The sequence below is a fragment of the Crotalus tigris genome, unplaced genomic scaffold (assembly GCF_016545835.1).
Source record: "Crotalus tigris isolate CLP2741 ecotype Arizona unplaced genomic scaffold, ASM1654583v1 scf7180000017701.1507938, whole genome shotgun sequence".
Taxonomy (NCBI): domain Eukaryota; kingdom Metazoa; phylum Chordata; class Lepidosauria; order Squamata; family Viperidae; genus Crotalus; species Crotalus tigris.
The window spans coordinates 1,013,841-1,040,235 of NW_024096577.1; the positions used below are offsets into that span (position 1 = coordinate 1,013,841).

General features: G+C 38.7%; 1 protein-coding gene across 1 annotated transcript in view; it reads right to left on the bottom strand.

The window, feature by feature from the left end:
* INSR (insulin receptor) overlaps positions 1-26,395 on the bottom strand; it is an 84,472-nt gene that overhangs the window by 27,509 nt on the left and 30,568 nt on the right. Inside the window, exon 3 of the mRNA XM_039338509.1 lies at positions 1,047-1,362. Within this exon, the coding sequence (XP_039194443.1) occupies positions 1,047-1,362 (316 nt within the window). The remainder of the gene's footprint in view (positions 1-1,046; positions 1,363-26,395) is intronic.

The following is a 26,395-nucleotide window of genomic DNA, read 5'->3' on the forward strand; positions in this document are numbered from 1 at the left end:
CTCTTCATTTTTTCCCTCTTTACAATGTAAGAAGAACTAATGCCGTGGTGGCGAACCTATGGCACATGTGCCACGTGGCACTCAGAGCCCTCTCTGTGGGCACGCGCGCTGTCACCCTAGTCCTAGGCCTTCAGCTGGGTTTTATAAAACCTTTTCGCTTTAGGTCTCTACCACCTTGTGCCAAAAAAAAAAAAAAAAAGATTCAATCAATCAATCGATTTCAACTTCTCGCAGGGAAAAAAAAAGATCTTGCGAAGTTGGAATTGATTGATTGAATCTTTCAATCCCATCCAGTCTGCCGTTACCACTGCAGCCATGCCCACACAATGGGCCACGCCCACCCAACGGGCCACGCCCACCCAGCACCCGACGACACATAAGTGGGTTTTGAGTTGCAGTTTGGGCACTCGGTCTCTAAAAGGTTCGCCATCACTGAACTAATGAATCAGAAAATCCATTCTCCATCTCCATGCTGAGAAAAGGCGTTCAGGTAAGACAACACCCCGTCTCTTTACAAAATTTATGATGAGCTGGAAGGAGGCAAATTCCAAGTACTGAAAACCAAGGAATGTTTTCCACATATTTGGAAGACAGCACAAATATGAGCATATATATGTGCATATATATTTAAACATTTCATCCAATTCCATAAACTACAGAAGTACTAAGTTGCTGTTAAATAATATATGCATACATTAAACATATTTCCAATCAATACTGTCTAATCTAAAATGACTAGCATAGTGTGCAGAATATATCTTGAGTTATACTTAGAGAGTGAATATTCATAATTTAGTTCTACTCTTGACTTTCATGTTACGGGGAGAAAAAAAAGAGCATTTCTATTCTTATTGGGAACTACGACTAATTTCCCAATATTTTGGATTGCACGTTTCTTTGTTATTTCTTGGCACAAAATGCTATTTCCCCCTCCCCCTTCTTTATTTCTCATTTGTAATTTATTTGCTACTAATCCTGATATACCTCTCAAAAACCAGCTATCTCTACACAGCAATAAGAAGAGAAGATAAAAAAGAAGAACTCACTTGGTAGAGTTCAAGATGTAACCAGAAGGGCAATCAGAGACACATTCGCCATTGTGGATAACATGGCATTCAGACTTGCGGGCCATCTTACATTTATTGTGCAGCTCCTGACAGAAGTCAAAAGTCACACACCGCCAGCCTTTGTAGCGATAGTAATTAGGTGGACATGTTTCTATACACTTGCCATCCAAAAAGAAATTCCGGCACGCCACACACTTCCGTGGATTGTTGGGCTCAAGGCAATTGCCAAGGCACTCTGTATGGCAGCACTTGCCAGTTGGGGTACAGCCCTGAGACTTGCATGTGGGAGGACACACTGGAGAAGAGAAACAAAGAAATGATTACTAGGCATTTTTAGAAGGAGATTCTCCTCACCTCAAAGAAAACTGCCTTTATTGCTTCATCAAAGTATACCAGACACACGAGTGTTCCTCCACAAATGAGTACTTTATGACTATTTACCAGAATGTCAATTGCCACTCCCACAATCCAGCAGATTGATTTTATTACTTCTGCTTACCTTTGCCCTTTTTCTAAACAGTAAAGTGCATTTCCAGTGAACACAGTGGGCTGCATCATTTGCTATTTTTATTTTCTAAGAAGCTTAGGAATCCTAACTAAAGACAAGAGGCATTCTTTAAATCATGATGATACAAAAGGCTGATTCTTTACAGCAGTGGTTCTCAACCTGTGGGTTGGGACCCCATTTGGGGTCGAATGACCATTTCACGGGGGTCGCCAAACAACGCAGTCTGCCATTTTTTCCCCCCTTTTCCTTAGCTGTGCTACTCCCTTTTATTCTATTGGCTTTTGAAAGCCAATAGAATAGACTCTCTTGAATACAGTCTAATTCTATTGGCTTTCAAAAGCCAATAAGAATTGTCCAGGCTGTCTCTGCCCTGCTGAGCCCGCCAAAAGTCCCATTCTGCAAATGCTGCTGCACCAGTTGAGTAGTCCTCGACTTACAACCGGTTGAGTAGTCCTCAACTTACGACCGGTTGGGGATCGCGGCATTAAAAAGATTGAGAACCACTGCTTTACAGCAAGGTGAATTCCTATTTTTCAAACAGCAATAACACTTAGACCAGACCAGACTAGAATAACAGAATTGGAAAGGACCTTGTAGGTCATCTAATCCAGAGGTCCCCAACCTTTTAGGCACCAGGGACCGGTTCCGTGGAGAGAGATTTTTCCGCGGACCAAAGGGTGCATGGTTTTGTGTGTTGCCTGCATCCTGCGGATGGGGTTTGCTTCTTTGTGCAGCCTGGTTGCTGGCATGCCACGGCCCAGTACTGGTCCATGGACCCGGGGTTGGAGACCCCTGATCTAGTCCAACCCTCAGCCCAAGAAGGAGTCTCTACACCATTTCTGTCAGATGGCAGTCCAGTCTTTTCTTGAAAGCCTCCAGTGATGAAGCACCAACAACTTCTGAAGACAGTCTGTTCCATTGGTTGATTGTTCTTACTTCTCAATGCTTTACAGCCCCCTCTAAGTGGTTTACAGAGTCAGTACATTGCCCCAACAATCTGGGTCCTCATTTTACCGACCTCGGAAGGATGGAAGGCTGGGTCTACCTTGAGCCGGTGAGACTCAAACTGCCAAACTGCTGGCAGATAGCAGTCAGCAGAATTAGCCTGCAGTACTGCACTCTAACCACTGTGCCACCATGGCTGTAAGCATAATAAACATATTAAAAATATATATTTGAAAAATATAAAAAGTCAAGTCGACATGATATTTGACAAGCAGCAAAAGAGGTATCCTTGGGCATATTGATGCCATAGGACCATGTGGTAGATCCCAAGATCCCAAGTCTAAACATCTAATTTTATTTAAAGCTTTGCATTGTGGCATCTTATTGTCACAAGACCAAATTCCATATGTTTCAATTCAGTCCAAATACAAACATGAACATTTAATTTTTGCCCCCACACCATTCACCATCCATTCTTAATTTATAAAGGCCTCTATTTTGTTTCTCCCAAAAAATCTATCTTCATTCCACCAGCCCCTTCCCATAGAACCTCCTTCTTTTGATGCTTGTTATACTTTTATCATGAGTCCGCTCAAATACACTAATATCAGTTTTGGAACATGCCTTTTAGTATCTAGACTGGCACGACCTTAATTTTGTTTACTCAACTTTAATTCTTTCAGCACAGAAAAGCTGGTGATACAGCTTTTGGAGGGGGTAGAATGGTAATGTACACAGTTTAGTGTACTTGTTTCTTAGAGAAATGGTATGCCTCCCTTCTGTTTACCCATATTTTTTTATAATCAACATATTACTAAGGAGGACATCAGAACAAACCACGTAGAACTGTAGACTTCAGAGGAAGAACAGAATCCCTTCATAGAAAAGCTGGTGTCTGCCTCTTTGCTAAATGGCTATGGAGTCGCCTCCTCACCATGCTAGAAAGGAATCACATGCTATTCAGCTCTCTATGCCAGTTCATTGTCAGAAGGCTCTACTGCAGGGGTCCCCAACCTATGGTCCATGGCCCAGGAGCAGGCCACGGGCTCTTGGCCCGTGGGCCGTTGAAACGGCTGCCCGGTGCACGCACATGTCAGTGTGCATTCCCTCCACTCATGCGAGTGCCTGCAGCCCTGTTTGAGCATGTGCGTGGGCACAAACGGGGATGCTAGTGCGGGGCAGGTGTCTGCAGCCCATTTGTGCATGCACTGCTAGCTGCCGTGGGGGGTGCACAGCTGTTTGTGCATGTGCATGGCACCAGTGTATGCCGCATGTGCAAATGGGGCTGCTAGTGCCGCGCCAGGGTGCATGGCCCTGTGTGCGCACACCAATTTTGAAGCTGCTCTCCTTCCCTCCAGTCCTCGAGCCCAGAAAGGTTAGAGACCTCTGCTCTACTTCCTAACGAATAGCAAGTCCTATGGGCAAGGCTGGAGTAAGGTATACAGACAAAATAAGGAACTGAAATAGCTAAGTAATATCTAGCTCTGAAATGTCCTTAGTTGAGCAAAATGATAATCAGGAAGGAAGCTTTTTTTTCTAAAGTGGCTGGGGGATAACCATTAGAAAATATCAAAACTACTCCTTTTACCTTATAGTTGCTACCCTCCAGAAGTGCAGAGGCAACATACAGTAAGCTCAGGGCCACAAAAGAGACCTGTTTTAGATCAAAAACTACTGGATATCTAAAGCCAATAGGCAGATTTTGATCAAAATATGTATCTCACAGCCACAAGCTTCTGGATCTACAGCCTCACACGGCTTAAAAATAGATCTTTTGAAACCACGACGGTGCTTTTTAAGAAACAGAAAAGCTTTTGAGAACAGGAGGGCACTGAGTTTCTCACTTCTTCTATGATACGTCAATTATAATGCAAAAGCAAATTCACATATGTATATTGATCAAAATGTTTGTTTTCAAGCACCTTCTTTTTTTTTTCTACTGTAATCTTGATAGGATCATAAAGCCTGAAATATATTTGTGGTAGTTCAAACCACTAATAGAGTTAACTAATGAAAAGTGGAATACAGTTTTCATTCCAATATTCTGTTCCTACAGTCCCAAGAAAGAGTCATGAAAAATCAGAGCAGTTATGACTGCAAAATGACTCAGCCTGGAAAGTGACAGTAGTCTATAAACAACAAGAGCTTAATTGATTTATTTTCCAGTCCTGTGAGAGTAATAAGCAATTTCCTTGTACTGTCTTATTATGTTTGTTGCAACTGTTGGTTTGGAAGTACGAGAGAGAAAGCTTTCTGTTTTACTTGTGCAACATGGAACATCTAATGAAGTCTGGTTTGCTATCTCCTCCACTTTGTGTGAAAAACAAAGGAATGGCAGTGCTGGACAAGCATCAATTTCTTAGTATTCCAGAACAGGAACAATGCAGAGAGATTCATGGAATTATAAACAGGTACAATGCACCTGAAGGCTGTCCATGGAAACAAAATAAAGTTCCATTAGCCAATACAGTTCCAATTTTAGTCAACTGTAAATATTCACTATGAGTAGAGTAGAGTAGAGTAGAGTAGAGTAGAGTAGAGTAGAGTAGAGTAGAGCTGGAAGGGACCTTGGAAGTCTTCTAGTCCAACCCTCTGCTCAGGTAGGAAACCCTGTATCATTTCAGACAAATGATTATCCAATCTCTTCTTAAAAACGTCCAGTGTTGGAGCATTCACAATTTCTGGAGGCAAGTTGTTCCACTGATTAATTGTTCTAACTGTCAGGAAATTTCTCCTTAGTCCTAGGTTGCTTCTCTCTTTGATTAGTTTCCATCCATTACTTCTGGTCCTGCCTTCATGTGCTTTGGAGAATAGCTTGACTCTTCTTTGTGGCAACCCCTGAGATACTAGAACACTGCTATCATGTTACCCCTTAGTCCTTCTCTTCATTAAACTAGATATACCCAATTCCAGCAACTGTTCTTTATATGTTTTATCCTCCAGTCCCCTGATCATCTTTGATGTCCATTTTACAGAGATCTCTCCCCCAAGTAAGGACAATTTTTCTGCAGTCTGCCTGAAATCAGAACAGTGACTGGAATAGCAAGCTGAACAGGGTTTTTATGCCTTTCAGTTAATGTGAAGAATTCTTCCAGATATTACTAAACAATATCTAAGTGATACTAGGAGAATAGTCTATGGAAGCAAAGGTTGGTGTTTAAAGAAGCAGCAAAGGAAGAATATTGATGCTTTTGGACTTTAATATTGGAGAAGATTTCTGAAAAGTTCATGGAGAGCGAGGAAAACAAATGGAACCTGGAACAAATCAATACAGAGGTTTTCATTTGATGCAGGAGGCTTAAATTATCCTATTTTGGACACATTATGCAAAGACCTTGCCCACTGTGGAAGTTATAATGGCAATGGGGGCATCACTGGAAGATGTGAAAGAAAAAAAATCTATCCACATGGTCATTAAGAGTCAATAAGAACTTGATGGCACATAATCAATCACTTGGAGAACACAGAACTGCCAAAACGAATTCACAAATAATCAGTGCATGAAAGCAACTCCAAGTATTTGACAACACTCCCATATTTAGATGTGAGGACACATAGTCTCATTTTCTTAGAAGACAGTGTGATATCTTCTATTGTACTCATGTTGTAGGTCAGTGGATAAAGTGTAGTTTGGGGAAACTTACTTTACATTCAAAATTCCAGATACCTAGAACCCATGTCTTGAACAGTGCCTGTACAGTCCTATTTGCACAGACACAATCTCTCCTTGTTAAGGTACACAGAAATCACAAAGATGATCAGAGATCTATTAGCGGAACAAGGGTGTATTCCTCCATCCACACAAACTATTATATCCATCTATATGTTTGAAAAAAATAATGCCTACATTGAATGAAGGAGAGGTGAAGCTCTAATGATAAATCTATGGTTGCTCACGCAGCCACATCTTCCTCAAATGAGAGAAATATGGATCAAATGTACAAAGTTTGAGAAGGCATATTATGAAGGATTCCTAAATTGCAACGCATTCCTACATTTCAGAACATTATACTGCAGGTTTTCCCTAGCTCCACCCCATACTGCTAGTGAACATCAGACTGGAATGAATTTGATGCACCGCAAAGTGCTATAGTAGGAACAATAATTTAGAAAACACCTGCATGCATACGGGAGCACTTAGCCAAGATCATTCAGCCTTTTACTCTCAGCAGCATTACTTTCTGGTAATCCATAAACTGGGATTATTTTGGCCCCTGCTGATGGAATTTTATTTATTTAACTATTCAAGCATTAGGCCACTTGGTCAAAGATTCAGGGGTCCTGCTCAGGAAAGAAAAGCTTTCAGGAAATTTTCTTAACAATATCATTACTCAATTCAAGCCTATTTTTGTTTAAATACCATTATTCTGGATAAGAAAAGAGTGACAAAGTCAGAGAAGCAGATAAACTATGACTAGCCTGGATAAGAGAGCAACTTGATTCGTCTGGACTGCAAACAAGAAAACAGAACATTTTAAAACTCCAGATCCTTAGAAATCCAGGTCAGGAAATGCTTCTGACAACAGAACCGCCCTCACCCTTAGCCAATACATTGGCTGCTTGGGGTAGGAAGCCATTCAACACATTTTTCTATCTTTGCACAAAGCAAACAGATACTTAACCCCTTCCACACACAAGAGAAGGAAAAAGCAGCCCTCTTTATAGGCTTTCTGACTAATACAATCTGGAAAAAAGTTATTCCTGCTTTAAAATCTGAGTGTGTGTGTGTGTGTGTAGAGGAGGAGAAATGAAGTTAAAGCCACGTTGCATTGTGACAATAATACATAAGTTCTGACAGGAGTGGGAAAGCTCAATAGGAAAAAAAGCAAAAAAATAAATAAAGTTTGAAAGTTTTCGATTTGCTTGAAACAGCTTACTTTGGATAAAATCCACATGCAGAATGATGACTCTGTACGTACTGTTCTAATCAAGCACTGCTGTGATAGGAACTGTAGGCTGCATCTCTATAAGGGAGAAATCCCCCTTGTCTTTTTCTCTTGCTTTATTTATTGTATATGGAAACAATGTCTGGGCCATCCATCCTCCACCACCCACCACCCGTCAAAGTTAACAGTTGCTGTGGAAACTAAATTATCCAAGTTGTGGACGCAATTTCTTGGCCTTGAGTGCAATTATTGCATGTGACAAGTCTTCACTAGCATCAACCTAAATGCTTTAGCCCCGTTCGCACTCACCAAACGCTTTCCAGCCATGATCCCGGGTTCTGCATTTAAAAATGCTCTGCAAATGCAACTGGTACTATAAAGTCTGGAAGACAAGTGACTCTCCTACAAATGGGACAGTGTTTTATACTCTGTACAGTGATGAATTCCTAGCTTTGAACTGCAGTATTGGACAGTTAAAATGGTCCTGGGTCAAGCATTTGTCAATCATTTGTCTGAAATGGTATATGGCTTCCTGCTTCAACAGGGGGTTGGCCTAAAAGACCTCTAAGGTCCCTTCCAACTCTGTCGTTCTATTATTATGTTGTTCTGAGTCTCCATTCAATTATATATTTATAAAGATAAAAATCCAGATAGCTTGTTTGGTTGGTTGGTTTTGTATAAGAGGTCAAGCAGATTAACAGACCAAGAGAGGTTTTCCTGTGCTTCCAAGAAAGCAAGTAACTCAACACAAAAACATTTGTGGAGAAGAAGAAGCAGGACTGGTGCAATAGCTCTATTAAAGCATTCAACATAAGGAAAGATCTAATGCAGCTGGTTGTGTAATACTGATTGAAAGAAGGGTGGGGCAGTTCCCTGCCATACTGACTCCTGGTATTGGAAAATACGTTCAAGAAGTATACTTAAATCTTCCATATAAGTTATTGATGACTCTTAGACCTCTTTTTGAGCTGCAACTATAACTTTCATATTTTCATGAAACTTAACTTTTATTTCATTTTAAGGCACATTTTCTAAAATCATGATTTTTTTCTGAAAAAAAAATGCTGCAGAAGATGGACTAGGCTAGGAAATCCCCCCCCCCTCTCTCTCTCACACACACACACACCAGCTTTCCAATTCAATAACTGGCAGGGAAGCTGCGCATATTTTTACAAGAGAAATCGTAGTACCAGTCTCACAGATGATAAAACTAGAGTACTTGTGAATAAAAGAAATGTCTTTCAATATTAAATAGCCTTCCCAAGTAAGGAAAATTTCTCTATTATTACATGCACAAGAGAGCAGTCCATAGATCTTAAAAGACTGACCAATGTGTTATTTCAGTTAATCTGTTGGACTGGTAGTGGAGACCACCCTCCACAATAGAAATTCAATGGATAACTTTAATAACATTCTCCCTCAGCCCAACCTATCTCATAAGATCATCATGACAGAGAAAAATGAGAGGAAGGAGTACTAAATACCTACTGAACGAAGGTTGGGATATTAATCTAAACTAATCATCTAATCTAAATAAATAAATATTATTGCAACAGAAAGTCATACAACTGACATCCCCATTTTTCAGAGACACAATGTACTCAAAAAAATCACACATGCCAAAGAATGTAGTACATGAAGTTGCCTCTAATTCACAACATCTATTACAATAAATCTGCCCCTCTTTGAAATATGCTGTAAGGGTTTTTCTCATTTATTAAACACTGTTTTTTTGGACTTACATGTTGCTCTGTTATTGAAAGAAAGTGAACCCACTGTTCCATAGTACAAAATATTGAATTGCTATTATACTTCAAGATTTGTTGTTGTTAGTTGCGAAGTCGTGTCCGACCCATCGCGACCCCATGGACAACGTTCCTCCAGGTCTTCCTGTCCTCTACCATCTTCTGGAGTCCATTTAAGCTCACTCCTACTGCTTCAGTGACTCTATCCAGCCATCTCATTCTCTGTCGTCCCCTTCTTCTATTGCCCATAATCTTTCCCAGCATTAGGCTCAGACCTTCCTTCTCATTAGGTGGCCAAAGTACTTGAGTTTCAGCTTCAGGATCTGGCCTTCTAAAGAGCAGTCGGGGTTGATCTCCTCTAGGACTGACTGGTTTGATCGCTTTGCAGTCCAGGGGATTCGCAGGAGTCTTCTCCAGCACCATACTTCAAGATAAAGAGACTCTAATTTTTGGTTTTAAAACACCTTTAAAAAAAACAGGTGATTTGTCTTCAATGTTTCTTAAGTGGGAACAACAGTGGAATGAATTGCCAGATGTTTACTGTACACAGTGCTCCGAAGACATGAAATAGATCAAGGTCTGGATTAGGCTGCATGTAGAACAGGAAGAGGCAATTCCTCTTACATGTCAGTTTATAAAACTGCTGTTCCAGTTTGCTGTGTAACAATTTTCTGAATGTAGCTGTATTTTTAATCCAATTAAACTACCTAACATTTCCCTGCTCCGGCTTCAGGCTGTTAAAAGTGGTGGATTCTGGGGTTTCAACATCCAAGCATAAACTTCAGTTACCCACTTCTTTGATCCTTTTTGTTGGCTCCAATAAAAATATTACCATACTGTGGTTATAACATTAATTTTTCTGTTCTGAAATGCTTGCAGCAACAGCAGGTGGTCAGAAGAAATGCATGCTTTGCCATGTTTGCCTCTAGTAGACAGAGCCTGGAGACAAGCAGCCCTCATTCCTATCCTGGCTAGCAAATGACACCATCACAATGTTTTTTAAAGGTTAATTGCTGCCGTGTGGAATATAAAAAAATATTTGGCTCTGGGTCAGAAAAAGCAGCATTTATATCTCTAGATATGTTTTGAAAAAATAGCACCAACTCAACAAGCACAACTCTTTCCCATCAGCCACAAACTATTTGCTCTAATACATTACTGCAACTTCTGTCCCTGCCTTGTCTCAACAATGCAAGATGTTACCCACAGGTCTATCAGATACATAGAACTGATGGACACACATAAAAGACCCCACAAGTCAGTGAGGTGAGATTATAAGACATATTCCAATTTTTTTCAGGCAAGTACTATTATTATCCATTACCAAATAATAAAAATGAGCCAACCTTTCAATTCCCCAGAACTGTTTTGTCAAGCTGAATGTGAGTTACAATGCTGTAGCCACAAAGTTTACTTTAGTCAGTTCTAAGATTAACACAAAGTCTCTCCTCGTAATAGTTTGTAGGACAATGACAAATACACATAAACAAAAAGTTCAAAAGTTTTCTGTTGTCAGATTTTTATACAGAAGTTGTAAGAAGTAACTCTTTAAAAGTAACCCTCCATAAATCTCAGAGATTTTACTGCACAAGAGATATCTTCAAACACAACATTGATGCAGAGAAGAAAAATATGATTTATAAAATACTGTGTTTCTTTTATGAATTCCTCATTTGTTAAAAAGACAGAAGAACATGTGAAAGGTTTAGTTATGACTATTAAAGAATATCTTACTGGCTACCGACCCTGTCTGTCCACCTGAAAACTCTAATCCCATCATACCAAAAGGCATTTTTGGAGGATGGGTTTCCCATATATAGCACTTTTGCTTCTAATCCAGAACAAAACACAGTCATGTTAGATGCCATTCAGACTGCTGCTAGTTCCAAAAAGTATTAGCAGAAGAATTAAGAGACAGAAACTAGGTAAACCAAAATTTTGATGACAGATGATAGTTTCACTTTTTAGGTTTTGAATACCACTCTGCAAGGAAGGAAGGAAGGAAGGACTTCCTGTTTCTGCAAAATATTTTACATATTGAATAATGAACATCAGGCTATGTAAATTATGTATGCATTTCCTTAATAGAAATCTGTCCAGATATGTACAGAACAGTACATGTTGCTGTTTTCAAAATCTTGAATGGGCTTTCAAAACAAAATCAACAGAGAACACTGCCTTTATGTATGTGGGTTATGTCTGGAATTACTGGGGGTTTGTAAAGATTAAGAAGCAACCTGGAATGTCAGGAAAGGTTGATATACTTCAGAGAAATTTCAAATATGTATCACAAGAAACCAGTGTATACAACTGAGGCACTCTAGTTGGGGGAAAGTGAGTTTGGAAGAAACCTAGAGTTGCTATGAAGGATAGCAGTTGTGTTGTTGGGACCGCAACATGCTTCAGCTAAGCCAAAATTGGATCTATACTAACATTACGAAAACAAACAAGCCCTGACAAACGGTGAGAAGGAAAAGAGGGCTATTATGTGATTCAGGGATCCAGTTGTAAAACTAGAGAACCATCCAGTAAAACAAAGTTTCTTGAGCAAAAAACAAAGAATGGGGCCCAGTTTCATTAACCACAATTTTCTGTCATGTTTAAGAGTTCACATAAAGATTACAATGGATTAAAAGGACTTTGAAACCAGCGTAATGCAAAAAATACCTCAAACAAGCAGATTCTCTGGGTTTGTTAGGTATTCCTTAATGAAGCTGCATCCTCCCTCTGCCCAGTTCCAGCTTTCCTACCCACACGTTTACTTCAAAATTTTCTGCACATTTTCCAAAATGTCAAAATGCTCTGTACAGACTTTAGTAAAACAAACAAACAAACAAACAAAACCCCTCAGGAACCTTTTTTTTTATTCTCAGCCAGTAATTTTTATTTATAAATGTTAAGGACATAACACCATGATCCTTTTGAATTGTGTGTAAAAAAACATTTCATGTTTACTCAAAAAACAACAAGATTAACCCAGCAGCTGTCTCTTTCCCAGAGTTGACAACTTACAAGTAAAATAAACAGCACCCCCCCCCTCCTCTCTAAGAGAAGAGCTATGATCTTCAATTGAAAGACCTAGGCAGCCTTCAGTTCTCAAAGTGTTATTGCTTACACAGGTAAAATTGCACCATCTATAGTACTGGCAAGCAATCTTAGGAATTGCTAGATCCCTCCCAAAAACATATTGAGAAAAAGAATGTAAAAAGAGGACCCCTAAAACTAGTTTCAGAAAACTGGATACACTTTTGGTCAACTGGCTATTGACAGAAAACTCCAAAAGTGGGAAAAAAAATTAAATGGTATGTTAGAAGAAAGCCACAGCTGAATAAAGAAGAACCGCTTTATGCAGTACTCTGTAAGACATATTTTGCAGGTACTCCCTACTTATTTTCAATTGTTCTCAATCCAGTATTCCTACTGGACTGGATTGAAGTTTTCTTTAACAACATCAAGATCCTGTTTCCAGGGTGTCATATCATACATGTAATGGAAAAATATTTCTGCCAAAGAGTCTACATCCACAGGCCTGCATTGTAACTTTCAGAGTAGAGGAATACAATTTACTTACCGGTACTCTTTAAAGTTCAGGTCATTTTACTCTACTTCCTGCCACTATTCTTTCCTTCAGTTTCTCTGATCAGTTTATATGACTGTATGGCACTCCAATGTTAGATCAAATTTTCTCTGCTAACTACTAAAAATGCCAATACTGAAAATAATCATAATAATGCACTCCAGACATGATTTGCCAGTACTCTGATCTTCACTTACAATCTTCCTGGAGGAAACAAACAGGCAATCATCAACCACAAGGAAGAGACTCAAGAACATAGAACACAAAAATAATTAAAATAGGATGGAACAACTTGCTGCCTTAATTAGCCCAGTATTGTATCTGCATCTCTTGCAAATTCTTGGCCTTTTCCCACTGCTGAGTTGCAGTACTTTCCACCCAACCTTAAGTTAGTAAATAAAAACCTACACTATACCAGCATAACATTTTCTATTTCCATAGCCAATCAGTATATTCTGACTGTATTGCCTTCCATTCATTGCACTCACTTGATTTCCCTCCAAAATGACAGCACTACAGGACAATTTAAGGGCAACTTAAACCTGACTCATCCAATGGCTGGGGACAGGCCAAAGACAGTATGTAGACATGTAGAAAAAAATAAATTGCAAGGGCACATTTGTACCATGGATTAGGTGCAAACCGAAAAAGGTTCCTCTGTGTCACTCTATCCTATCAAGATACTATGGTATGTGTTCCAGTTATGCAGCTGTTTTTCCATCGTGCCTGCTCTGCTGACTCCTGAACTGCAAGAGAACTAAAATTGCTAAGTTTAAAATACAGCTACCAAGTAGATCCAGCTACTGCAGGGTGACTGGGGAAAGGAGAAATTGAGTAACAAAAGACTGTGAAACAGCAAAGGCTAACACACACTACCTACTGTCTCCAGGTAAAAGCAGGTATTTTCTGATAAGCATTAAATACAGTAGCACATTATGGCTTCCCCCCCCCCCCATTCTTGAAGCAGCCTATTGTACTCAGCATTCAGCCATCTACTGCCTGGCTGCTGCTGAGGTTTTATTCTGATCTCAACCTTTTTATTCCATTTACCACTGGAGTATCCTCAGCATCTTGATAAAAGGAAAACAACTCTACTTCCATGGAAACAACTGTTAAGACTCAGTTGTGGTGCTTTCCCATCGTCCTTTCTCTTGTTAGTTATTCTGGAAATTACATAAAGTGGCAGCATATTTGTGCATTATTATGCATTAAGTTGTTATCTGTCTAAAAGCAGGCAACACATAGAAAATTGCCAAGAAGTGGTAGAATTTGTAAGATACTTGGGCAGTGTTTAACAAGGAAGGCATGTTATCTTTCATGAAACATATCACAACCGTGGAGGCAAGAGAGTAGACAGATTGACCATACTGGTCTCCTGGCTTAAGAACAGAGGGGAAAGGTTCAGATCCACATAGTTCTGCTAGTAGTGGGACACAATAAAAGAGCGACTATACATACGTCTAGTCATTTTCTTTTATCTGAATGTATGGTTTTAAATCACAATTACTTATTGAGAGCTTATACGCTGCTCAGAACTAACAGTTTTCAATTGTGTAAGCCCAGCAAACAATCGTAACAAAATATTATCTTTCTTTCTCCCTCATGATTCAGCCAGTGACGTTCTAAAATTCACAGAACAGCACAAGTATCTGTAGTTCTTGGACTAATTGACAGTTGGAAAGATTTTGGCTCCGGAAGATCTAAGCAGGTGTGGAGAACTCATGGCTCTCCGGATGTTGCTCAACTGCAGCTCCCAGCAGCTTCGGCACAGCAGTGTCAATTGCAAAGCATACTGTACTGTAATTACCCTTTAGCAGTTTAGAAGGGCCTTATAATCCCGCAACACTGCCTTGTGGGGTTTTTGTTTTTGTTGCTGTGCATGTCCATGAAGGTCTATGTATGTGTGTTGATTATGGGAGAAAAGAGAAAACTAGGCAGTCTTTCTTGGTTTACTGAAAACTTTGTAAATCAAATACTGTGGTGGTGGTGGTTAAAGTGCTAAGGTTTATTTTTTGTCATCCTTTACCTTCAGTTGAAATTTTATTGAGACAGTACATCAGGATCAATTTTATAAGATATTTCAACTGCCATCAAAAAAATTTTTCTACTGCATTTCTTTTCTATGGCAATGTAGAAGAAAGACAGTCCAGTGAGATAGTCATTTTCTGCAAATTGATTTCTCAGAGCTTAAAATAATTTCTAAACAAAGAAGCAGCTAGCAATCATTCAGATATAATTAATTGGACCAATATCCTTTGATGCTGTCTGATCCAAAATATTTCCCTAATCTGCTATTATTCAGTCTCTAGGTACTAGCCTGTATGGAATTGATATATATATATATATCCTATGAGCTGCTTAAAAAATGTACAAGGGGTAGGCTCACATTTTAGATTAAAGTAAATATGACAAAATACACAACAGGTAAAGGCGCTTTCATTTTTATGAGACATATCCATCCATGATTACTTAACAATTTTGATTAGTATAATTGCTGTATTAAATTGTTATCTGATCTGAATGACTGATCATAGGCCATCAAGTCAGTGTTAACTTTGGTGAGGACAGATAATCTCCACAACCATATAAGGATCCTTCAGGGTTTTGAATGGTGCACCCATCATGCTATTGTTGAGTCCATCCACCTTGCTGCTGATCATACTCTTTTCTTTTCTTTCATGTTTCCCTTTACAGACATCTCAAAAAAGCTAGGTCTTCATATAAATTTAATTTAATTAAATTAATTTAATTTAATTTAACCATCCATCTCCCTCAGAGAGGGACTCTGGATGGTGTACAATATCAGCAATAAAATTAAAAGTTTTAAAATTATAAAATCAACATTTTAAATAAAAAAACAATGATTTCAGAAGGTAAAGAATTCCAAGATGGGAGATTAACTTGTAAATAGAACAGAATAGAGCTGGAAGGGACCTTGGAGGTCTTCTAGTCCAGCCAGCCTCTCAAGCAGGAGAACCAATACCATTTCAGACAAGTGCTATCCAGTCTTGTCTTAAAAACCTCCAGTGATGGAGCACCCACGATTTCTGAAGGCAAGTTGTTCCACTGGCAGGGGGAAGGTTCTCACGGGACCAGCCTGCCCCATGTTTATGTGGGTCTCTGTGTCTCCTTTGCAAGGCTACACAGCCAAGTTTTGACCCCTTTGCAGAAGGCCAAAAGGCTGGGGGCTTTCCTCACTTCTGAGGGCAGGATGTTCCACAGTGCAGGGGCAGCAGCAGAGAATGCCCTCTTCCTAGATCTCGTTGGTCTGAAGGGAATCTGTAGCATACCTTCCCTATGACTATGTCCAAAATATAATTTGAGTTTGATTTGTGCCTAAACTGAGAACTCTAAACATATTTGTTTTATGAGCCATTTCTTTTGTTTTCTTGGCTATCTTGACGATCGTCTTCTGCAATACCAAAATTCAAAAGCATCAATACTCTTTCTATCCTCTTCCTTTAAAGTCTAACTTTCATTTGTATGAAATGTTGCAGAAAAAACAATTGTCCACACGATTCTGAATTTTACAGATATCTCAGCTGTCAATTCCAAGACTGTCAATTCCAAGTTCCTATACCTACTGGGGGGACTAAATTGTTTATACATAGAGGGGAAGAGATTGGACTATGTCTTCCTAGATGTAACACATGGAAAATGAGGATAGGGGGGAATAAGGATAATGGGCAGAAGGAAATATAGTGAGAACCCAGAGGTGGGCTACTCCCAGGAACACTGGGCCTATTGCTTGAAAGTGGATTTGCAAGCACTTAAAAAGAAAAAGGTAATTACTAGAAGCCAGCATGAGTTTGTTAAAACTAGGTCATGCTAGAATAATCTTAGTGGTTTTTTTTTTTTTTTGACAAACTGGTTAGATTAGTACACAAAGGGAATGCTGCAGATTAGTGATTCCCAACCTTTATGACTTGGTGGCCCAGCGGGGGGGGGGGAGCAGAGGGGAACCAGCCTATGCAAGTAGCAGGCCAGCACATGGGCGTATGCGCCAGTCCACCACTCAAACAAGTGAAACTGCAAGCACATGTGCCTGTGTGCCAGCCCACCCCTTGCGCAAGTCGAATAGTGGGCCACGGCCCAGAGGTTGGGAACCCCTGCTGTAGATGTAGTATACCTAGATTTTAATACAGCATTTGATAAAGTTGATCATAGTCTTTGATAATGGGAACCTTATGGGGTGAATGGTCCTGCTACTAGATAAATTTGCAGTTGATTAAAGCCAATGTGTGGTCAGTAATAGATCTATTATACCTGAAGAGAGATATGCAGTGCCTCAGGATTTGGTCCCGGGCCCAGTGCTGTTCAATATATTTACAAATGATTCAGATGTTGACATTTCTACTGTATAGAATTTTAGTACACTCCTTCTGCCATTATTTGATTTTCTTTGTATTGGTTACTATTGGTCCACTGACCTTTAAACATATAAATTCAAGGTTGCACCTCCTTCTGAGGTCAGAGATCTTTTGGAAGATTTGCCTTGTTTTTTCTGTATGTATTTCCTTTTTCAGTACCTTCAACAAATGTGAATGGAACATTGCCTCTTCTCTCTAACAATTCTCTGAAATACTTTTTTGAGTTCCTCCCTCGGATCTTAGTCTCTCTCTTGGCTTTGGCTTCTCTTCTGTTCTTGTCAATTTCTACCATCTATTCTGATATCCAGTGTGCTCCTTTCTGGGGTTGGGGGGGGGGGTGTTGTCAATCTATTTTCACTTTCATCTTTAACCATTTATCTGATCTGATTCCATAGTTTTTCTGGTTCCCTAACAATGATGGTCAGAACTTCAAAGCAATTCCTGGTGTTCTTTTTGAAATGGGCTCAAGATCATATCATGAAAACTAGCTGCCTTTATTCTTCTGCTTCAGGGTGACTTCAAACTTACATGAGTTTGTAATCTGTTTCAGAGTCAGCCTGGAATATAGTCAATTTCTGTGTGCTTCAACTGATGATGTCCATATATGTAAGCATCATTCTAGTGTACTTTAATTTGCTGATGCCTCAGATGTCAATGCGTAATTGATTGATTTCATCTTTCACTGTATTAAGATGTTCCATGCTCATGCCCCTTGCATTCCATGTTTCCACAGTAATTTTGCCTCTGGTTCAGATTTTCTTTCCCTGCATGGTAACATCAGCAAAGAGATGCCCCAAAGGCTTTAAACTAACCATATAATAAATACCACTGGTTCTCTGAAAAAAAACTCAGCACTTCCTCAATAGCACATAAAGTGGCATCTGACTTGAGAGGCCCATCATCCAGCTCTGTAACTTCACTTACTTTATATTGCCCGGCCATGTGGTTTACTTGATAAAATATAGGAGTAGTTTACCATTCCCTCTCCCACACAATATTAAATGCCTTTGTTGTTATTAATGAAGAGTTTATCCGCCTCCAGCATTTTTAAAATAAAAGTTTATTAAATTTCCGAAAAGTTATTGCTCTCTGATATAGGTGCCTGCTTGCTCAACTGGACAGCCGGAATAACCTTCATGCTTAAATGACCCTGGAGGGAGTACTGTACATACTCTTGGTGTATATTCCCAGCATTCTTTTCTGATCCTTCCCAGGAATATCTCCACCATCATGATGAGGCAGCATAACAAGGCTTGGGGGGGGGTATCTGATTTATGATCTATTAAAGTTATTTGAAAACATGAATTCTACACATAATGACAAAGCTGATAAACACCAATGTATGCACATATAGACATACAAACAATCATATTTATTTGATTACCATTTTGTCATGAAATGGAATAGTAAGGAGAAAGTTCTAAACACAGAAATATTTCAGGTCAAGCAACCAACACCAACAACAAGATGCTCTGATGCAAATACTAACACCCATCACAATTCTATACCAATGTTATATAGAATATAACAGTGTATATAACAATATAGCAGTGTAGCAACAAAACGTTAGTCCAGGTCTCTACTAAGAACTGGCAAGCAAGATAGAATGATATTATTTTTCCATAAACTGAGAAAGAAGAGAAAGAAGATAGTCTGAAGATTTAAAAAATGCAAAAGTAAACATCATGCAGTGGATTACAGCAGAAGTAATCTTAGAAATCATAGCTTTAAATAAGTCATACTGCAGTCTAATACATACTACATTGTATTAAATTGCCTTTATTCTTAAAAGAATTTCTAAGTGAGGCTTCTTTACAATCCTTCATGGTTACTAAGTTAGGAGAGAGAGCTAAGAGTTGTCTACATCATACTAATGTTGAGAAAATAAAATATTAGGAATGGTAGAGGTCAAATATTTTTCTTTTAAAATGAGTGTAATTTCAGTTTTATTTCTAATAAACTCGATCCCTTTGGTATGTGGCATCCTTTTTGTTTTGTTTTTTAACCATACTTTTGTTCTGATCAACCCGCTACGTAATTGCAAGCCCACTGCAAACTCTATAGATTTATACAAGCATAATAAATGGGGGAAATGTACATGTCTGTTTTCTCTTGTCTCTTCTCTTACATTGTCTTGCTAAAGGTAGACAATATCATTCCCTCAAAGGGGGAATACACATACACAGGGGGAATACACATACCCTTAAGTAAACAATAAAAGGGAATTGCAAAAACACATTATTGTCTGAAGAGCTGAATTAAAATGTTAAACTGACAAGATTGTCCTGGAAGAAAGCCCAATAGTTTTCTTCTCACACATGTTAATCACCAAGTCATCAAAAGAAGAGGTTGATGTTAATGGAGCCTCTTCACAAGAATCTGCCTAATCTTCTGTCACAACCTAATTAAGCAATGTTTGAAGCCTGGCTTCTTTAGAGTTCCCCTGCTAAAAATAAAGGGAAGGAAAAGCCAGCGCTCTGGAACTGATATTCAAAACAAACTGACCCACAGTAGCCAAGATGGCCTTTGAACCTACTTGGCATCACAGTCCTCAACATATCTGACAGCCAAAGAAAATCCAAAGCTAGGGGTAACATTTATTTCTCAAGACAAGAATATAAGAATCAGCTGATGGAGAATAAGATGCCAGGATGTACAGACATGATATCCAATTTAACCATGTCAAAATATAAAATTGAAAATAAAAAGAATCATATGGCTATTTGGCAGCATCTCTCTTCCAATCAGATTTATAGGCAGTGGTTCTTTGCACTCCCTAGGAAGCATGATAGGATGGGCTGAAGGCTAAACTGTACCTAGGAACTAGCACTACAAAGAAGTTAGAGGGTATCCTTAGAATTTAAAGACGTTAAGCTGGTGAACTGAGCTTTGCTATTGCTGTCCACAAAGCTCTTTGAACAGGTGACCACTTATTCAACTCATAAAGAAGTCACTTCATTGTAGTGCATAAAGGCTGCAGATATGGCATCCCTGATAAACTGCCTTCAGTCAAATTGTTTAAAAGTGTCCAATGATGTAGAGGATACCAATGAAGTAGAGGATTACAAAATAAGTGTACACTGTCCAATGGTCACATTATCGAGAAGATCTTCATAAAGTTAATGTCAAAACTCCTTCTAGTTTGAAGGACACTGATTCAAAACTTACCATATAAAGTAACAAAGATAAATTTGCTCCATCGTTTAAGTTAACTCTCTCCATAACTGAAGCAAGCTATCACATCACTTCTTAATAGATTCTTCTCCAGGACCCTGCTACCACCTTGATTTTTCTTCATTGAACTTTTATTTACAGAGCCTGAGTTCTTATACTGTGAAATACTGTGCAACTACTTCCATGCATATGCCAGTGGACTGATAGCCTTCTTAAACTGGGATGATCAGATCTGAACACACAACTGTAGGTGAATTTTTCTTAAAACCAGGTTTCATATTTGCTATTAAGTGGCTAATGACTAAATCAGAAGATTTCAGGAAAATTTCTTGTTTTCATAAAAAAACAGGAAAATTCTTATCATTTCAGAGAGTAAAGAGTAACTATTAGAGAAATAAATTTAAAAATCTCAATACATAAAAACAAATGAGTATTCCAATAATAATTAAAAAGTTTTAGGAGATATTAAAAATGAATACATTTGAGCAAATTTAAAACTATAGACTGATATGATATGAAGATTTAAATGGGATTTTGTTCTGAACCTTTTCCAATAAAAAGTAACATTTAAATCTTCCATACTGCTTTGAAACCTCTTAAATTATAATCAAATGGTACAGGGAGTACAACAGTTCACTAAGTGATCATCTGAAGTTACAACAGCACTAAAAAAAAATAACGTGGTCAGTGGTGGGATTTAGCTGGTTCGCACCGGTTCAGTAGATAATGAAGTCTCTGGTTGAAATCTATGACTGATTTAAGCTTTTCCATTAGCCTAACACAGTGGTTCTCAACCTGTGGGTCGGGACCCCATTTGGGGTTGAACGACCATTTCACGGGGGTCGCCAAACAACGCAGTCCGCCATTTTTTCCCCCCTTTCCTTAGCTGTGCTACTCCCTTTTATTCTATTGGCTTTTGAAAGCCAATAGAATAGACTCTCTTGAATAGAGTCTAATTCTATTGGCTTTCAAAAGCCAGTAGGAATTGTCCAGGCTGTCTCTGCCCTGCTGAGCCCACCAAAAGTCCCATTCTGCAAACGGTGCTGCACCAGTTGAGTAGTCCTCAACTTACAACCGGTTGGGGGTCACGGCATTAAAAAGGTTGAGAACCACTGGTCTAACACCATTGCTGTTATGGGGAAAAACTGAAGACAGGGATATTATACTGTATATATCAATTTGATATCTTAAAGGAATGGTAGAATATAATCCTAGAACTTTATATAACATAACATAATGTGAACATTCTATGCTTAGCAATATCTTTTTTTTAAAACAAATTTTATTGTTTTTTTAAGTTCTTAAAGCAACATATTCAGGACACACCGTGGTGCTGGGGTAATCAAACATCTTAAAACAAGACATATATACATAATATAATCAATACATCAAATATTCCCTCTCTTTTTCCCTCAAATAGCACAGTATATTTAGAATATCCAATTCTAGCTTAAATTTATTCAACCTGAACCTGTTTTTAAGCTTCATCAATTTCTACCATAATCAAATTAACTTTAAATAAAACATTTTCAATTCAAATATCCCTTCTACATGTGTTCTACTTTCTTAATTTTATCAAAATCTTATTTGTTTCTTCTTCCATTAATCTCCCTTATTTAGAGTAAAATATTAATCTATCCTATACCTATCAAATCTATCAATTGATCTATCTCTTCAAGCTAAAAAAAATATCATACCTTAAATCATGTCATTCCATTAAACAAAATTCAAGTCTCCAGTTAATTATCATGACTAATAACGTCCATATCATCAGAAAATCATATCATCTTATTAAATTTCAATTAACTATTAGTTCACTTCAAATCTGAAACATCTCTTCAATTTTCGTCATTCCATTACATCATAATTTTCATAGAAATAAACCTAACATTCTAAAAGGAACATTCCTAGTATTCTAAATTGTGTTTAATCCCTTATATAGAAAGATATCTCGTTTTTAAACAAAAATATTAATCTATCCTAGACACATCTAAATGTATGTATTTATCAAACTATTCTCTAGATATCTAATCCTTCACTTAATCAATCTCTTTAAGTTAACAAATTAATATCAAACCTTAAATCATTTCAATATTTAATTAACATTCAATTAATTATTGATTCACTCCAACTCTAAGACATCTTTTTACTTCAAACTCAAAATCTCAGTCCTTAGATCAGTCCATAGTTCTAGGTTGCCTTTAATCCAATTTAAGAAATTTTAAATTTCATTTTTCAATCTTATTCTAGCTTTCCTCTTTTGCCAGGTAGATTTCCATAACAGGGCTTCCCTTCCAGGTAATAGGTCCCTTTTTGTTGCTTGTAGTGTCACTTGATTCGATACAGACCATCTTGATCTCTGATTTAATCCTCTGTTTCTCTTGTCCATAAAGCCTCGTTGCTTCAGAAGTCTAAAGTTCAGTCTTTGCTTTTCCTGGTCTTGCTTGTAAGGCAAAATAAGATTCTCCTTATCCTCAGTTAAAACCTCTTCTTGTATAATCTGTTTTATAGAGAAGTCAAGTGTAATCTGGGAGTCAGTTTTAAGTTTTAAAGTAGAGATTCTGGCTCTTAGTTCTGTAGTAGCCTCTTTTATTTTAGTACATATTTCTTCTTTAGCCTCATAGATCTTTTCCAGTATAAGTTTACAGTTTAAATGTGATTGAGGCTTCTCCATTTTAGCAATAGTTGAAGAAGAGTCCTTTTCCTTTTTTAGTGAAGGTTACAGTTGAACACTTGAACATTATCCACCCCCACAGATCACACGGCTAGTTCAAATTATCTTTTTTCTTGAAAAACAGTTTGAAGGCCAAAGCTCTCTCACCTCCAAATAAACAATCCAATATTAACTTTTGACCAGTAAGTGTCCTCAGTGAGCTACAAAGATTTCTTCAAACGCTATTTTTTTCTTTTTTCTATCTTTAAAGGGAGAATAGAAAAAGAAATACTCTGCCAATATAATACCACTCCAAAAAGCACAAAAAACAGTTTTTTCTACAGCACAATGTAAGTAGGAATAGAATATAGTCTTTAAATGAATTTTTTTTCTGTCCTTTTTGTAAAACGCATTTGTTCTCACGATTACTAAAGCCGCTTTCTCCAGACGGGAAAATAATAGCACAAACAGCTTCTACAGGCAAAAACAGCAGGGGTATGGGGAGGAACAAAAGGGGTCTCACCTGGATCATCCGTGGTGGGTCTTTAACGCTTAGATGACAATGTGACTTTCGGCTGGTGCAGCAGGGTGATCGGCAGGCCGATCTTTGCTCCGTTGGCCCTAAAGAGAAGCTGGAGACTCGGGGGAAGCTGCTGCCCTCCCCTATCTACCAGCCGACCTTGTCCTTGGTGGTCACTCCTCCAGGGTGACTTTCGACCCCCTAGGGGGTCTACTGGCAAAGGAAACTCTGGACAGCCTGGAGACAAGTTTCCAGGCGCGACTGGCATCGCTGCATTCCGGAACCGGAAGTCTATGCTTAGCAATATCTTGAAGCTTAATAAGCATATTGTTATTTCATAGTTTCAGCCAAGTTTTCCCACTTTTCAAGTGTAAGATACATAACTGACAATTCAAGCTTCTATTAAAAGGCACTTAATTCAGAATTAAACCCCTAAATGTGATGAACAGGAAGCAGTAAAATAGCTTGAACACTTAAACAAATGTTTGTTTAAAATACACGCAATCCTTAAAGAGATTCACAGAATTTTGCAGTCTGCACAGGACACTAACACAACAATTGCATTTTAAGACTGAATTCTGTCACAAGACAAAGCTGAAAACAGGACAACACAAAGCACAAGGGAATGAAATAATTTAGCAATATCATCTTCTTGATTGCTCAACAAGTTAGGGATAGCAAAGCAAGAATAAAACAACCACAATCAAAAGAAATACATTCCTTGAATTAGAAAAAAATCTTCTCATTTCAAGAGAAGGAAAAAGTAAAAGTAGAATAGATGAACTGGTCTTAGCTCCATAAGCTAAAAAGTAAATCAAGAATTTCCCAAAGACTCAGTTTCTATGCAACACTGGGCTGCTTTAAGTGGTTTGATTATTAAAGGGAAAAATAATCTGCAACTCCCTGCCAGCAACTTTCCCAAACCTTTCATTATATCTCAAAAAGAGATGCCAATTCTTTAGACATAGTAGCTCCCCAAACTAATATATTTATTCCACACAGGTGCCTTTGCTCCTGGGTCTGCTTAATGGCCATGCAGGATCCTTAAAACACTGTTTCAAAACACAAAATAAGAGACTTTCTTTTATTTATGGATTAATATTAAAGACTGAGGTGAACTGCATATGGACAACTTATTGTAGCCTTCCTCAATCTGATACCTTCCAGATGCTTTGGAATTACAACTCTCTTAGCCAGCAGACCCTGGTATGAATTCTGACAGTGTCTTAATAACTAAAAAGTGCCAGGTTGGGGAAGACCTGCATACTATGTTGAACAGTTATCTATCCCTATTGTTGAGTCTTACATGTGTCTAACACAAAATGTAAATTCTGCTTTCTGCATTGCATTCAATGAAGTGTTTAGACAGTACAGGTGGTCCTTGATTTACAACCATTCATTTAATGACTGTTCAAAGTTACAATACTACTAAAAATGTGATTTATGGCTGATTCTCACACTTACGACTATCGCAGCAACCCTAGTCACATGATCAAAATTCAGTTGCTTGTTAGCTGTCATCTATTTATGAGGGTTGCAGCCTTTTCTCAGCACGGAGATGAAGAATCCACTAGTGGGTTTACTCTGTCTTCCTGACCAATCAGATCAAGTCAGCCAAACCTGCTACACCTGTCCTGGATAAGGGTGTCCCAGTCTCAACGTGGGCAAAGACATTGACTGACAGTATGACGTGTTGGCTCAGAGAACCTAACCCTAGGCCTAAGGACCTGAGAGGGTGGGAGTGGATTCTCTATCTCCATGCTGAGAAAAGGCGTTCAGGCAAGACAACACCCCTTCTCCAGCACAGGAGATGGAGAATCCACCAATGGGACATACCAAAGCCTACAGTCCTTGTGGGAGAGAAGCAGCTAGGTCCGGAGTGACGCCTCGAAATACAACCTGTTGGAGGACTCTCCTGCCAAAGGAGGACTCCGTAGAGGCAAACCTGTCCAGTTTGTAGTGTCGTATGAAGGGCAAGGATGAAGACCACGTAGCCACCCTGCAAACATCCTCAATGGACACCTGAGTGGCCCATGCCACAGAGGTAGCTGCACTGCATGTTAAGTGGCCATGACACGACGTGGAACCGGCAAGGTATCGGACTGATACACCCCTGCAATGCAAGCCCTGATCCATCTGCCAATCGTAGAAGCAGACACCCTCTGACCCTTGGAAGAAGGGTGGAAGGAAATGAAGAGGGCCTCAGAAAGGTGCCAGGGGAGACCCACTGTTTCCAGACCGCATTGAGGAATAGAAGCGGACAAGGTATGTGGTGTTGTGTTACTACCAGTTCAGTGAAGACAGGGTCCACGTCTGAGCCAGATGCAGTTGTTGCTGCTGGAGTAGAACGATCAGGGCTAATGTGTGCCGCAGAACTGGCCTTATGCACTTCCACCAGCAAAGCTTACCAAGATGTTCCAGAACAATTTGCCAACATGTTGGAAATGTAAAAAGTACATGGAACATATTATCATTTATGGTGGACATGCCCAGTTATGAAAAAATACTGAACTAAAATAAGAAGATGGATCAAAGAAATAGACCAACCTGTAGACTGGAAACCAGAGATCTTCTTGCTGGGTATTTTAAACAGAAAATATAGTGAAGAAATACAGTACTTAATTCTACATATAACAACGGCAGCAAAAGTAACATACACACAGTTCTGGAAAAATGAGAATATACCACCAGAGGAAGAAGTGATAAGAAAAATCCTGGACTGTGCTGAGATGGACAAATTAACAAAAGAGATAAAAGAAAAGGAAGACACAGAGTACTATCTAATATGGAACAAGTGGTATGACTGGTTGGAGACTAGAAATAATAGAGAATAAATGTGGAAAGGTCAAAAGTGGAAAATGTGTGTATAATAATGTATAGTAATAATAATATGTATTATTCTTAGTATGAAGTATAGTATGAAGGAAGAAAAATGCAAATAAGAAACAAC